Source organism: Priapulus caudatus, unplaced genomic scaffold (assembly GCF_000485595.1).
Source record: "Priapulus caudatus unplaced genomic scaffold, Priapulus_caudatus-5.0.1 Scaffold1438, whole genome shotgun sequence".
Lineage (NCBI taxonomy): Eukaryota > Metazoa > Priapulida > Priapulimorpha > Priapulimorphida > Priapulidae > Priapulus > Priapulus caudatus.
This window is the reverse complement of record NW_014578499.1, coordinates 53,751-68,291: the sequence shown is the minus strand read 5'-3', so window position 1 is coordinate 68,291 and position 14,541 is coordinate 53,751. Positions and strand designations below refer to the sequence as shown.

General features: G+C 44.5%; 3 protein-coding genes across 3 annotated transcripts in view; all 3 read left to right on the top strand.

Moving 5' to 3' along the window:
• LOC106816630 overlaps positions 1-5,827 on the top strand; it is an 8,907-nt gene extending 3,080 nt beyond the window's left edge. Inside the window, exons 2-7 of the mRNA XM_014821254.1 lie at positions 2,650-2,719; positions 4,086-4,202; positions 4,624-4,781; positions 4,878-4,953; positions 5,231-5,365; positions 5,560-5,827. Of these exons, the coding sequence (XP_014676740.1) occupies positions 4,687-4,781; positions 4,878-4,953; positions 5,231-5,365; positions 5,560-5,619 (366 nt within the window). The 5' untranslated portion in view covers positions 2,650-2,719; positions 4,086-4,202; positions 4,624-4,686 and the 3' untranslated portion in view covers positions 5,620-5,827. The remainder of the gene's footprint in view (positions 1-2,649; positions 2,720-4,085; positions 4,203-4,623; positions 4,782-4,877; positions 4,954-5,230; positions 5,366-5,559) is intronic.
• A 921-nt stretch (positions 5,828-6,748) lies between these two features.
• On the top strand, positions 6,749-9,051 carry LOC106816633. Its single transcript, XM_014821257.1, has 2 exons — positions 6,749-8,283; positions 8,317-9,051. The coding sequence occupies exons 1-2, from the start codon at positions 7,537-7,539 to the stop codon at positions 8,914-8,916; spliced, it is 1,347 nt and encodes a 448-aa protein (XP_014676743.1). The 5' UTR covers positions 6,749-7,536; the 3' UTR covers positions 8,917-9,051.
• Positions 9,049-12,865, top strand: LOC106816632 (the record flags this gene model as incomplete). The annotated part of the gene is given in 1 exon segment (XM_014821256.1): positions 9,049-12,865. A coding segment is annotated over 1 exon segment (3,249 nt), but the record flags the coding sequence as incomplete, so codon positions are not given.
• Between the last annotated feature and the right edge of the window lie 1,676 nt (positions 12,866-14,541).

Here is a 14,541-nt window from a genome sequence, read left to right as displayed (position 1 = left end):
AGCGTGTTATGGAGGAACGAGGAGGAGGGAGGGGAGAAGATGTGTGAGTGGGGAAGAACGGAGTGAGGAGGGGCTTGAGAACGTGTAATGGAGAATCGATGAAGGTCATAGAGTCGAAGAGGTATGGGGTGGAGGAGAAGGAGGAGGACGGAGGGGGAAGGGAAACGGTGATGGAGTAGCGCGGAGGAGGAGCGCCGTAAGGGGGCAAAAAAGGTGATGATAGATCGTAAATGGAGAAAGTCTCATGGAGGAGAAGCGGGAGGGAGAGGAGGAAGGATGTGAGGAGCGGGAGACCGGTGCTTGAGTAGGGGGAGGAGGAGGAGGGGCAGGTATGAGGAGGAGGTAGGAGTAGTGGAGGGGAGATTACGGTGTTGCGAGTAGGTGGTAGGAGTGAGGCAGGAGGGAGGAGGATGGAGGTGTTGGATCTAGGGCTGAGGAGGAGGGGAGAAGGTGGTGTGAGGCTAGGGGGAGGAGGAGGAGGAGAAGGAGGGGGGGAAGGGTGATAGAGTTAGAGGGGGGGAGGGAGGGAGCAGCGAGGTGGATGCCCCTGGAGATCGAATAAGAAGGTAATGGAGGAAAGAGTTGGGGGCAGTGAGGAGGAGGAAGTAGGAGTCGGGGGGAGAGAAGGTGATGGGTAGGGGGAGGAAGGAGGAGGAGGAGGAGGATGCGGAGGTGTTGGCGACTAGGGGAGGAGGGGAGAAGGCTGCGCACCCATTCGCCGTGCTCTATTGTTGGACTCTAGGGGGGGAGGAGGAGGAGGAGAAGGAGCTCGGGGCTGGAAGGTATACCGAGTAGGGCGGGGAGGAGAGAGCAGAGAAGGTGATGGAGATCGAATAAGAGAGGTAATGGAGGAAGAAGTTGGGGGGCAGGAGCGCAGAGGAAGAGTGATGGAGGAGGAGAGCAAGGTTGATGGGGTAGGCGGGCAGGAGGAGGAGGGAGGAGGAGGTGGGAGGTGTTGGATAGGGGTGAGGAGGAGGGGAGTAGGTGTTGGCTATGGGGAGGAAGGAGGAGGAGAAACGAGTGGGGGTGGAAGGTCGATAGAGTATGGGCGGGGAGGAGGAGCCAGAGAATGTGATTGGAGATCTCGATGAAGAACGGTAATGGAGGTAGAGTTGGGGGCAGCGTGAGGAGGAAAGAGGAGGAGGAGGAGAAGAAGGTGATGGAGAGGGGGAGGAGGAGCACTTGAAAGTCTGTCTTGCATACCATGCAATAGCCATGATTAACACTGAATTATACTGTAGGCTATACAGTTATACATACATTTAAAAAACTCATTTCTCATGCATTACGCTAAAATTGAAACAATCACATTTCTTTCTTTTTTCTTCTTCTTCCTTCTTTCTTTTTTTCTCTTTTTTTGAATTTCAGGGGGGTATATTTGTACAGGCCATCCCCCCCTCCTTCAAGATCCATCCCCCCGGGATGTACGCCCCTGCTGCGAATCACTTAAAGAGCGCGCAGGGCGCGCTTTTTAGGGGTGGGTGCAGGGAGGGGGAGTTTCATTTTAGTTTAGCTCTGACGTTTCATTAAATTATTAGAGAAAGAAGACGATTCGTTGTACCGTTCTCAACTCTTAATCCTGAATTTTCAAAATTAATGTTGGATTTATTGTTAAACAAGATTTCGATTTTTTTTAGGATATTTTCAGAAAAGAGCATAATGCATGTGATAAATATATTGACGTTTAAATCAACTAATCACCAAACAATCAGCATTTCATCATAAGATTTCCATAATTGCTAGCAGGACTGTGTGACAGGTCAGACACACAATAAGAATACACAAGTAGCACGTAGAGAATCCGACCCGTTGTACACAAAATATCCGTAGAGCTCGATAGTCATATTATTGTGTAGGTACGCATGATATGTTATGCCGAGCTGGATAAAGGCGAACTGCGCTGGGCTCAAAGCTCATTTCACAAAATATTTTTAAATAATTAAAAGATATCTTTTAATTATTTAAAAATATTTTGACTGGATATATCTGTTGTTTCTTTTATAATCTTTTTAACACAGTCTTTGTCATGTGTCTTTGTATGCTCCTTTTTCTTCCTACGTCCTCTTACTTTTTTCTCTTCTCTCTCTTTTTTTGGCCGGCGTTTTGGGGGGGGGCGACCGCACCCACCGCCCCCCCCCCTGGCTACGCGCCTGGCTGGCTGTCGCAGACAGATTGTTTGAATCACATTGCCATCTCGCAGCTCGCACACCCCCAGATTCCCCACTGTATACAGTGTATTATATAGTGTATGCAGCCCAAAGCAGGGTGCGGAATTAACGCGAGTCCGGATCGAGTCAAATACTCCCTGATTTACTGTCGGACTCCCTGATTTTAACATAGGCAGGAGTTCGGCCTCGCCGAATTACCGTATTTTTTTCAGCAAGTGTTCCAAGAAAATTTCCCAGATGTGCACCGCAAATGTACGTCCTGCTACGCAAGGCAGCTAATACAGTGTATACGCGCATTACATACATTGTATAAGTCGACAAAATGTCGTTACATACGCGTAAGTCGTCATTTTCGTAAGTCGACACAAATATGCTCGTCCCAAAAGTGTCGACTTATGCGAGTTTTACTGTATTTTAATTATAATATAAGGAACAATTAGCAACAATTGAGGAATTATTCTTTTATACTTGTCTGTTTCAGGAATAGAACTACTCCACTGAGAAAGGTGTCCACTGCAGCGATTGCAAAGACAAAGAGGAACTTGTTAAAAGTAGGTGGATCAAATCCCAGGGGGGGGGCACTCACCCCACATTATGGCTGAGAGGGTCTATGTCCCCCAGGGTACTGCCGGAACGTACCCTGGGTACGGTCCGGTATACCGTATATATATATATCTAATATGCCGGACCGTACCTCGCCTACTCCACTAACGAGTCTAGGGAGTCGCCTATGCCTACTCCCTAACCCTAATCCTATCCCTAACCCTAACCTTAACCATATCAAATAGTTAACAGGGTACGTTCCGGCAGTACCCTGGGGGACATAGACCCTATGGCTATGAGCCACATTATGGTAGGTATGTGCCACTGCAAAATCAAAAATGGGGGGCTCTGGAACTAATGTTTGTTGAATGTGGGATGCTCTGGAACTGGCTGTGTTCGAAAATGGGGGTCTCCGGAACTAGGATTTCGTTGAAATGCAATACTATGGAACTGGACACGCAGCAGCAGTTGACCATCCATCCATCCATATCCGCATGCGTTGCATGCATGCCTTCACGGCCCGGCTTCAATGTATTCTGAAGTACGATGCACTGGAACGGAAATGTTAAAAACTACGGTCTCTGGAACAGCAAAAATGTAAGATCTGCATGGTAACTAAACTTGTGATGCGAGATATTCTTAAAAATGTGATGCACTGGAACGGAAGTTTAGGGTTGAAAATGGGGGTCTCTCCTGCGGCACATACTTACCATGCAATATATATGGAGTGCCCCCCCCCCAGGGGGATCAAATAATCAAGTTGATCAACATCAAAACCTATAAGTATAACGCAGATAAACAACTTTTATTTGAGCTGCTTCGAATATATGTTTATTGTGGATGTGTATGACATTGTATTCTACTTTATACATGCAAATGTTATGGATTATCACTGGTCTGCATACTGTTTAGTTGTTTTTCAAAACAAAAAGTTTTTATGGTGCTATGTGTAAATGTAGCACCAGGTACATGTAGCAGGTTGAAATCGGGGTTGGTAGTGCACGTAGCAAGTGGCATGCACGCGCACTATACACACTTATAATATATACACACAACAGAAATTGATATGTTGAAATTGGGAAATTATATATATATGTACAGTGTTTCCCCTGCATTGACACGAGCGAGGCAGGCTGCCTCGTTCAAATTCTCAGCCTCCACACAGAAATTTGTCCAAAACACCACCTCGCTGACGAAAATCAGTGCTCTTCCATAGAACATTGCTTATAATGCACCAAATTGCACCATTTGTTTAAAAAACTGCTCGCTTTGCTAGGACCTCGAAATGCGCAAATGCACCAAAAAAAATCTACCACTTCACAGACCTTTTTGGCTAGGGGAAACACTGTATGTATATATATACTGTTATTCTAGAGTTCAAAGAACAGCCAGAGCAACACTCAACCCCCAAAAAAAAGAAATACTGGTGGAGGAAAAAGAGATGCGTCTCGTCAGGTTGATTCCGACGATGAATCTCTGAAGGAATTCAAGGTATTATAACGTTTCCTCACTGATAGTGTCCATGAGTGGACTTTGCATATGTCAGGTCCTAGAAAGTCTCTATTTGTCTACACAAGAGTAGATCAGTGAAAGAGCCAAGCAGCACCAAGTTCTGTCATTTTAATGTAGTGGTCAAAGTTCATATATCAGGAATTGCATTTTTGGTTAAATTCTTTAAGGAAATGATTTCATGAGACCAGTCAAGTCTCTTCAGTGTTTTCATTAATAGCTGCACAAATAGCAGGTGTCCTGTGCTGGGTCGTTCAGTCCTCGTGACTGGGTGTAGTGTAAATGTAGCAACTGCTACAGCAGCCATTACCAGAACAGCTGCACTTTTATGCTGCACATTTTTAAAATATCATACATTTGATATAATAAACAATGATAACATCGCAAATTTCCACTGATTTAGGTATCAAAGAAGGTGCTCAATCACTGGAACACTGTGAGTAAATCTACTCAAAGTTTTGTAACAATGCTGGTAGATGGCGCTATCACTGAAGTCCTGCACAGCACCAAGCCTGACTATTACGAAGAAACCGATGAAGTTATGAAATTGGCAAAACATAGGTAGAGCTATTTTGTTGTTATATGTCGCCTTGCCACATTTGTCTATCTATGGCATTAATAAATAGCTTTGTTTTACCCTAAACTTCTATTTTTCAGGACAGCAGCAGCAGTTGGAAAAATAAAGGTACCCAAGCCAGCTTATGCAGACTACACATCTGTTGACAACCTTCTTGTAAGTGCTAGTGATTCATGTCATATATAATTATATTTGTATGCTATGGATGTAATCCAAACTACTATTGATTAAACTAATATTTTCCTGGCAAGGCAGCAATATTTAGCAATTTTTTGGCAATATTTGGTAAAACTGTTAGTAGTTTAGATTTGTGCTGATATTGTTGACAAACGAAACAGCAATGCCAGAGAACAAGTTCCACAGAAGTTCCATATGATCAATTTAAAATACTCTTCCAAGTTCCTGTATTAATACATGGTGTTCTTTATGGCAGAGATTAAGCAAAGAACAGCTGGCCACGGAGCAGACTAAGAAAGATGAGTTGGAGGAACTCGTTGATCAGCTGGATGGCGTTGAAACCGAGCTGGAAGCAGAGTTACATAAGCTGAAGACTACAGACATGGAAGAGGTTTGTCTACTTAAGTACCCACCTACAAATTCTCAATCACAAACTGCATTATTAGAAAAAAAATCCAGAAAACTTGTTGTAGGCAGTGCTTGTAGCTTTTATTGCATAATTCATTAATTAATTAAAGACATCCGTATGAATTATTGTTAATCTGGTTATTTAATAAGATAATGTGATGGAAACTTTGTTTTCAGGTACCAGAATGGCTCCACTTGGACTATGAAGACAGCGTGAGGCTCGATACAACTAACTGAAACCAGTAATACTAGTGCTGTCTGTGGAAGTAACCATGTTATCGATAAAGTAGTTTAAGAGCATATATGCACTGTATATATATTTGTTTGTAAAAAGTCTTAATGTTCCTCCTGCACAACTGCATGTGAATGTATGAATATTGTAACACAATTGTAATAGAATCTGCATAAAATATGATAAGATAGTATTAAACATTTATTTGACAAATATTATTTCGGAATCATGACTTACATCAACACATATATTCACAATCAACAGGCTATTTCAGTAATACTTTCATAAGACCAGCAAACACTCCTTTGTAGAAACATCACAATTAAAGGCATAATAGGCCCATTGATTATGCAAAGTTGACGAATGCTACAGTAACTGGCACCTTCTGTAGTTAATAAGTACAATACCTTATAGCCAAACGTGTATTAGTTTGTCCAATATCACTGCTAATTACTAAGAAATGTCTAATTGAAATCCGTAAATCTGGTAATCTGGCGCCAACGCTAAATTGGTTGCCAAGCAAAATAGCCTCGAATTCAGTTAGGTGATGTCACATGTTGCTACGGGTGTTGAGCAGAGAATTGTTTGTCCCGGGATGCTTATAACATCTAATGAGTTAGTAGAATGTATCTCTGGGTGTATTCTCGGTATTGAGGCACAAGTAAATAACCGTGGGTGCTAATGAACGGGTACCCACATGTTTTCAATTTCGGACGGTGTATTCGTTTGAACAATATACGTAAATACGCGTAGTGCCGTCTGCTTTCCATGTTTAGTCTGTGGCTGTGGTTAGTCCGCGATCCCCCCATAGTGTTGCCTGTTGGCCCCCAACATAGCCTACTTCATTATCACGAGCATCCGTGATTCGTACGTGGATTCCACGTTCATTACAATCAGAGCTACTGTTACGTATACAGTTACGGTACTGTACTATCGCTAGCATTGCGTACGGCCGAGCATGCGTACGAAAATGTCCGGTGCACTATAAATCACGTTTCGCCGTATGCGGTTTCAAAACTGTAAACAAGTCAGTCAACTGATTCCTTGGACTGCGGATTTCAATTAGACATTTCTTAGTAACCAGCAATGATATTGGACAAACTAATACGCGTTTGGCTATAAGGTAATGCATTTATTAACTACACAAAGTGCCAGTTACTGTAGCATTCGTCAACTTTGCATAATCAATGGGCTTATTATTCCTTTAATTAAATTTGACACTTGTCTCATGCATGACTCACATAATGGTCAACCTAACACTAACAGAGTTACAGTGTACAATAAATATAAACAAGTACAGTCATCCTTTTATATAATGTAGATCAATAACCTACTTAAGGGTCTACATAGTGTGTACTGGATTGTCAGTCTCGCAGATGTTACATTTCCGTGCGGTACAACAGGAGACCAGATCATTCTCCCTGCGTGCGGTTATTTGTGGCTAGGTAGCCTCGTTTTCGTTTTATTATTACCGCCTCGTTTTCGTTACCAACGCGGGTTTTAAGAAACATGGCTGTGTTTCTTAAAGTTTCCCTTAAAAGTTAAAGTTAGTGTTGCTGGAGGTCGCCACAACGTAAGCTAATCAATTATAGCACTGTAGTTTAGATGTTCGCAGTATTGCTTACAGTAACCGTAACAGTAATCCACTGTGTAATGCCTGATCCGTGTGATGTAGTGCAGTTTGTAAGTGCATGTAACATTGTATGTTTGTTAGTCAATTTTCATTTGGTGAAGTAAGACTTGTATTTGTATTTGTATTTTTAGTTCTTACGCTATATCGTGAGGGATGAATAAAGAAAGCAAACTGAGTTCACCCACTCGAAGCGTTAGCTATCTGTACATCGCCGTATCTCCGAAAGCAAAAGGCAGCATATAGGCCAAGGCAGAATAGTAAGAAGTTGGACTAGAAAGCTGCACTCGTGATGGCAGAAAGGGAGGATATCACTCTGATAGGAGACGATTCAACCAAAGCAGTGGACGATGACTCTTCAATGCAGGACAGTGCTAGCAGACAAGAAGAAGGCTCGGCCAACGCACCGCCGGATGCTTCTTCTGACGTCACCATACAGGAACACTGTTTGTCCAATGCACCGGACGACAGCCCTACTGTACAGCACGAGAGAATGAGACGCCAACGAACTCTAACAGAGAGAGGGCAAAACCTCTACATGTCTAGGGTAGCGGACTATAAAAGCGAGTTAAGTCGTATTCAACAGACTATAGGCACGGACAGAGACCTTGCCATAGGTAATAAAGAGAAAGCACCTCTATTGGACATTAGGTACAATGTTGTCAGGTGCTTCGATCGATACAAGCATGTACATGGACAGTTCATAGGATTTTTAGAAGGTACAAACACAGAAAATAGTACACAGGAACTGATCGCACAACAGAGTGCAATAGACCGTGTCAGTGTTGCAGTGCAGACTGTTCTTCAAAAAATAGATATTACTGTCAAGGCACTAGATGGAGACAACGTGAACACAGATGTGCGTACATGTACAACAAGTAGGCATAGCTCTAAAAGTGGAAGCAGTAGAGCTCAGTCACGGAGTAGCGCAAGGCTTCAGCAACTGCAGAAGGCTGAGGCAGCACGTGCTCGCCTCAAATTCGCTGAACGAGCAGCTAACATAAAGCGAGAAGAGGCACAGTTAGAGGAGAATGAAAAAGTGTTACGGGCTAAGGCGGAGAATGATGAAAAGGTGTTACGGGCTAAGACGGAGAAGAAGAAATCGGATTTAAAGATAGAACTTGGTCTACTGAAGGTGGAAGAGGAAGTGGCTATAGTAGACGCAGAACTGGAGGTTATGATTACTGATTGGTCTGATCGTTCCTCACATTCTTCAGTGGTGGAGGAGGAATCCCATAATAGAAGAATAAGGGAATACGTTGAGGAGCAGAGGCGGAGCGTCCAACCAGAGAAGCAAAACATCACTGTGGGATCGGTACCACATGTAGCGCGAGATGTATCTGTCAAGACATCAGCTCCACGTGTAACATACACTACACCGTTAGTGGTTACTAGTCCCCATGTCGCTCCGAATACGTCATTCACGTCAGTGAATCGTGATTGCCAGATTGGCCTGTTGATAGGGAAAGACCTAATCAATGCACACCATGTGCATGAACAGTTGATAGGACCTCGAGATGCCCCGTTCGCCCAAAGGCTCGGCTTGGGCTGGGTAGTGATCGGTGAGGTTTGTCTAGGGAAGGCACATAGACCTGACACAATACATGTCAACAGTTTCAAGACTCATGTGATGGCCGAGGAACCATTTTCGAACCGTGTAGTAGAAACCTGACACTACATGAAGGCAAGTGCGAAGACAAGAAACAGGACTTTATGAGAACCTTGTATCATGGTGATGAGCTCTTCGTCAAGACAAAAGATGACGAGAAGTTGGGTCTGTCGGTAGAAGACCGAGAGTTTAATCATGGAACGTGATATCACAAAGGACAATAAAGGGTGTTGGACTGCGCCCTTGCCTTTTCGTTCTCCAAGGCAGGTGATGCCCAACAACCGGTCCTTGGCTTTGAAACGTGCAAAGTTTCTGGATGCTAATCTTCAGAGAAACCCTACGAAGAAAGAACACTTTATAAAGTTTATGAAGAAAGTTATAGACTCTGGAGCAGCTGAAGTCGCCTTGCCGACGGAAGAGGAAGTATGGTATCTACCAATCTTCGGAGTGTACCACCCGAAGAAGCCTGACAAGATAAGAGGCGTGTTTGATTCTTCGGCAGTGTATGAAGGCGTATCACTGAATGGCACGCTCCTATCAGGGCCTAACCTAACCAACAGTTTGTTGGGAATTCTTCTGCGGTTTCGTAAGGATGCCTACGCTATCACAGGAGACATAGAGCAGATGTTCTACTCTTTCTTGGTACGAGAAGACCACCGTGACTTTCTAAGGTTTCTGTGGTATCGCGACAATGACCCCAACCTTGACCTCATCGAATACCGGATGCGAGCTCATGTGTTTGGGAATAGCCCCTCACCGGCAGTCGCGACATATTGTTTGCGTGAAACCGTCAAAGATGCGGCAGGAGATGTGAGTGAGTTTGTGAAGGAGAACTTCTATGTCGATGACGCACTCACCTCCCTACCCACAGCTAGGCAAGCTATCGATATCATGACACAAACACAGCAGGTGCTCAAGGCTCAAGGGAACCTAAGGCTGCATAAGATAGCATCTAACAGCACTGAAGTCATGCAGGCATTTCCGGAGCAGGAGCTGGCAGAGGAATTTAAATCCCTGAGCTTAGACAAGGACCCATTACCTGTACAACACAGTCTTGGCATGTCATGGGACCTGAACGCCGATCATTTCACCTTCGACGTACAACTAGAGGTGAAACCTAACACACGGCGGGGAATGCTGTCCACGCTAAATAGTATCTTCGACCCCATGGGTTTCATAACACCCATTGCCGTACATGGAAAAATCCTACTTCGAGAGTTGACAAAGGGTGTCGACTGGGATGAGACTTTACCCTCCGAACCCCTAGCTAGTTGGGTGGAATGGAAGAGGTCTCTCAGTCAACTAAAGGACTTGCAGATTCCGAGGATGTACGTACCCTTGTCGCTCAGTACTGCAGAGAAAGTAGAAGTGCATATTTTCTCTGACGCATCAGAGAAGGCTGTTGCCGCCGTTGCCTACGTCAAAACGTACAAGGATGGAGAAGGACAAGTGGGATTCGTTATGGGAAAGGCTAAGCTAGCGCCTTCACACGGGCACACCATTCCTCGACTGGAGTTGTGCGCAGCAATCCTTGCTGTTGAAGTGGACGAGACTGTAAGTGAAAGTTTGAACATTAGCCCTAGAGTGTTCAGATATTACAGTGACAGCAGGGTTGTGTTAGGCTACATCCGCAATATGACACGCAGATTCTACACATACGTCGACAACCGGGTTGAGCGAATCCATCGTGCGACACGCTCTGAGCAATGGTCACACGTACCAACCGACCAGAATCCGGCAGATCAGGGTACACGAAGCTTGATAGCAGCTGACCAGCTTGCAGCTAGTGTGTGGCTATCAGGACCGGAACAATTGAGAAGGCGCGACAATGATAACCTTTCGGAGACCTACCCTCTAGTCTCTCCTGACAACGATAAGGAGTTAAGACCACAAGTTGAGGTTGGCGTCCGTAAAACCACAGTTGACGAGAGCATATCTGAGAAATTTGAGCGATTCTCGAGCTGGTATAGACTTGTTGCTGCCATCTCTGTTCTCAAACGAGCTGCAAGGAGCTTTAAAAGCAGAAGAAAGCAAGGAGCTGACAAGGGTAAATCGTCGGCAGTCGATCTTTACAAAGAGGCAGAGCAATTTATCGTGAGACAAGGACAACGAGATGCCTATTCTGAGGAAATTCAGAGGCTTTGGGATAGGAAACCTGTTCCCGATAACTGTGCTATCAGTCCTCTCAACCCATATTTGGACAATGATGACGTTATGAGGGTTGGAGGTCGTCTCAATCAAGGTTGTCTCCCCATAGAAGAAACAAACCCGGTAATCTTGCCAGCTAAAAGTCATTTAGCGAGATTACTGGTACGCCACTTTCATGAGAAAGTTGAGCATCAAGGCAGGCTACTTACCGAGGGAGCCATAAGGAGCCATGGTTACTGGATAGTAGGGGTGAAGCGAGTTGTTTCCACAATTATTCATCATTGTGTCACCTGCAGGAAACTACGTGGACGTTTGGAGCACCAGAAGATGGCTGACTTGCCTGCTGACCGCCTCGCACCTGGACCACCTTTCACGTCTGTAGGTGTCGACATGTTCGGACCTTGGGCAGTGGTGTCCCGCAGAACGAGGGGTGGATTAGCCCACAGCAAGCGCTGGGCTATATTGTTTACCTGCTTGACTACTCGCGCAATTCATATTGAGGTCGTCGAGGACATGAGCAGCTCAGCGTTCATAAATTCTGTCCGTCGCTTCGTCGCCATTAGGGGTAACGTAAAGGAGTTCAGATCAGACAGAGGCACCAACTTTGTCGGTGCGACCAGGAGTCTCAGGATCGACACCGTTAACGTCGAAGACAGTCCTGTCAAGAAGTACCTCTATGAATCGGGAGTTACCTGGATCTTCAATGCGCCACACTCCTCCCACATGGGAGGCGTGTGGGAGAGGATGATTGGTATCGCGAGGAGAATTCTTGACTCTATGTTACACCGAGGTGGTGTGAAGAACCTTACTCATGAGGTTCTCACTACCTTCATGGCAGAGGTATGTGCCATAGTGAATTCGCGACCAGTGGCACCTATATCTACGGACCCGGAATGCCCTATGGTTCTTAGTCCTGCGACACTCCTGAATCAGAAAGTCGGCGGAGACCCATTGGCATGTGTCGACTTTGACCAGAAGGATATTTACCGGGAACATTGGAAGAGAGTTCAAGTCCTCTCCAATGCATTCTGGAAACGCTGGAGGGAAGGTTACCTTCAGACCTTACAGGTCCGTCGTAAGTGGCGAGAAAGCCAGCCTAACATCAAAGATGGTGACATTGTATTACTCAAGGATAAGGAGGTGCCGCGAAGTGAGTGGCCCATGGGCATTGTTGAAGGTGCTATGCCTAGTGAGAGTGATGGGAACGTTCGAAAGGCTCAAGTTAGGATTCTCCGAGGAGGAAGGACTGTGAGGTTCAGTCGGCCTGTGACCGAGCTGATACGCCTGATTGACTGACTGTCTATCTGTGACGCGAATAGTTTATAATCAATAATCGCGTTATTGGTTGTGTATTGATTGTCTAGTGGTGATATCTGATAGACATCAGACGGGGAGTGTACTGGATTGTCAGTCTCACAGATGTTACATTTTCGTGCGGTACAACAGGAGACCGGATCATTCTCCCTGCATGCGGTTATTTGTGGCTAGGTAGCCTCGTTTTCGTTTTATTATTACCACCTCGTTTTCGTTACCAACGCGGGTTTTAAGAAACATGGCTGTGTTTCTTAAAGTTTCCCTTAAAAGTTAAAGTTAGTGTTGCTGGAGGTCGCCACAACGTAAGCTAATCAATTATAGCACTGTAGTTTAGATGTTCGCAGTATTGCTTACAGTAACCGTAACAGTAATCCACTGTGTAATGCCTGATCCGTGTGATGTAGTGCAGTTTGTAAGTGCATGTAACATTGTATGTTTGTTAGTCAATTTTCATTTGGTGAAGTAAGACTCCTGTATTTGTATTCGTATTTTTAGTTCTTATGCTATATATCGTGAGGGATGAATAAAGAAAGCAAACAGAGTTCACCCACTCGAAGCGTTGGCTATCTGTATATCGCTGTATCTCCAAAAGCAAAGGGCAGCATATAGGCCAAGGCAGAATATAGTGACACAGGAATCGGAGAGAATGTAGGTCTGAAAAAACAGAAAAATATTAAACAGTCTTCGACGTTAGGCGGTGGACCGTGGTCCGAGACCACCAAAATCTCTCTCGGTCCAGTTAAATTTAACAGTTAAATGGGGACCGTCGGTTCCACCCGTTGTTTTTTTCAGCCACTCTGAGTTACAGTATTTAAATAATTTTATCAAAGTATTTATGAGACTACTTACTGTATACGATAACTGCGAAAACAACGCGCATCTCAAGCATTATCAAAACGCACGAGCCTCTTCGTGTTTGTTTTTCAATTAAAGTCCAACTTGTAAACTCGAAGATAAACGCAAACGTTGGTTGTAAAACATCACGGACATTTTGCCGGACAGTCGGTTTCACATGTCTTCATTATAACGACAGTTGTAACGCTTTATACCACAGCAGTTCTTAAACATCAAATCTCCATCCGCTCATCATTTATTTATCACCGACGAAAAGCTTGACGTACTGTTGACTCTGCGTATTCTTTCGTTACACACTTGCAACCAGTAAACACTACACCTCGATCCGTCGTACTCACAAAGTCTACTGTCTGCCTGTTGACGCTTTTGCCACACCGACCCACCAAACCAAAAACCAAAACCAAAACATCCCGGCCTATCATACCGAGCCATACAATGATGATATGACTGTTACTGTATTCAATTGCTACAGCAGATAGAGGCGGTTTTCACGGAGACCGAAACGCTCGCTCGCGTTCGCTCGCGCTCGCCTTCTTGAACGACACTGCGCGAGCGAGCGCGACGCCTGAGCTGCGCAGGCTGAGGGCGTTTGCGCGCAAGTTTTGCCAAAAGCTGTTCGCTCGTGCTTGCGAGGTTGTTTACAACGATGGCCGACCGAAAAATCTGGCGAATGCGAATCTAACATTTCTGACGTCAATTGCAATCTATTTCAACTTTATTTCACTTCTTCATTCATTCATTACTTCTAAATCAATTTGTATCAATTTCGTCTGCTAAATTCGTTTTAACAGTACTTGTTCTCTCGCGATTAAAATCTGCTGCAGTAACCCTCCATGGGGGCCGCCATCTTGATCGATGGGACGACGCGCACAATGCGACGCAGCAGCGACGCTCGTGTGTCGCTCATGCCGAGGCAGCTGCGTTCGTTCATCGAGCGTTTTCGCATCTGGAGCGCTCGCCTCTCCTGGCAACATCGCCTCCAGATCGAGACTGATGATGAGCATGCAGCTGACAGATGAAAAATTAAAAAAAGGCCTGCTGATTAGGTTTGTTAGTGAAGTTTTATTGCAAAACATGATATGGTTTTTCTTGAATGAAACTCTGAATAACCTCGAATGTGACAAACAATTCAAACAATTAAGATGATGAATGATTATCGATGTTGCAAATACTATTAAATTTTGATAGTCTGCTTTGAAAAATTGAGTGTTGTTCCTTTTTTTGTATTAAACATGCTAAATGCGTGATTCACAGTGTATCACATCAATATAGTTCAAGAACTGATATTTTTGTTAGGATGGAAAAAAATCGCCTAAAAATGTCCAAATTAAGAGTACAAATGCAGAGCTAATTTTTATCCCAAAATGCTGG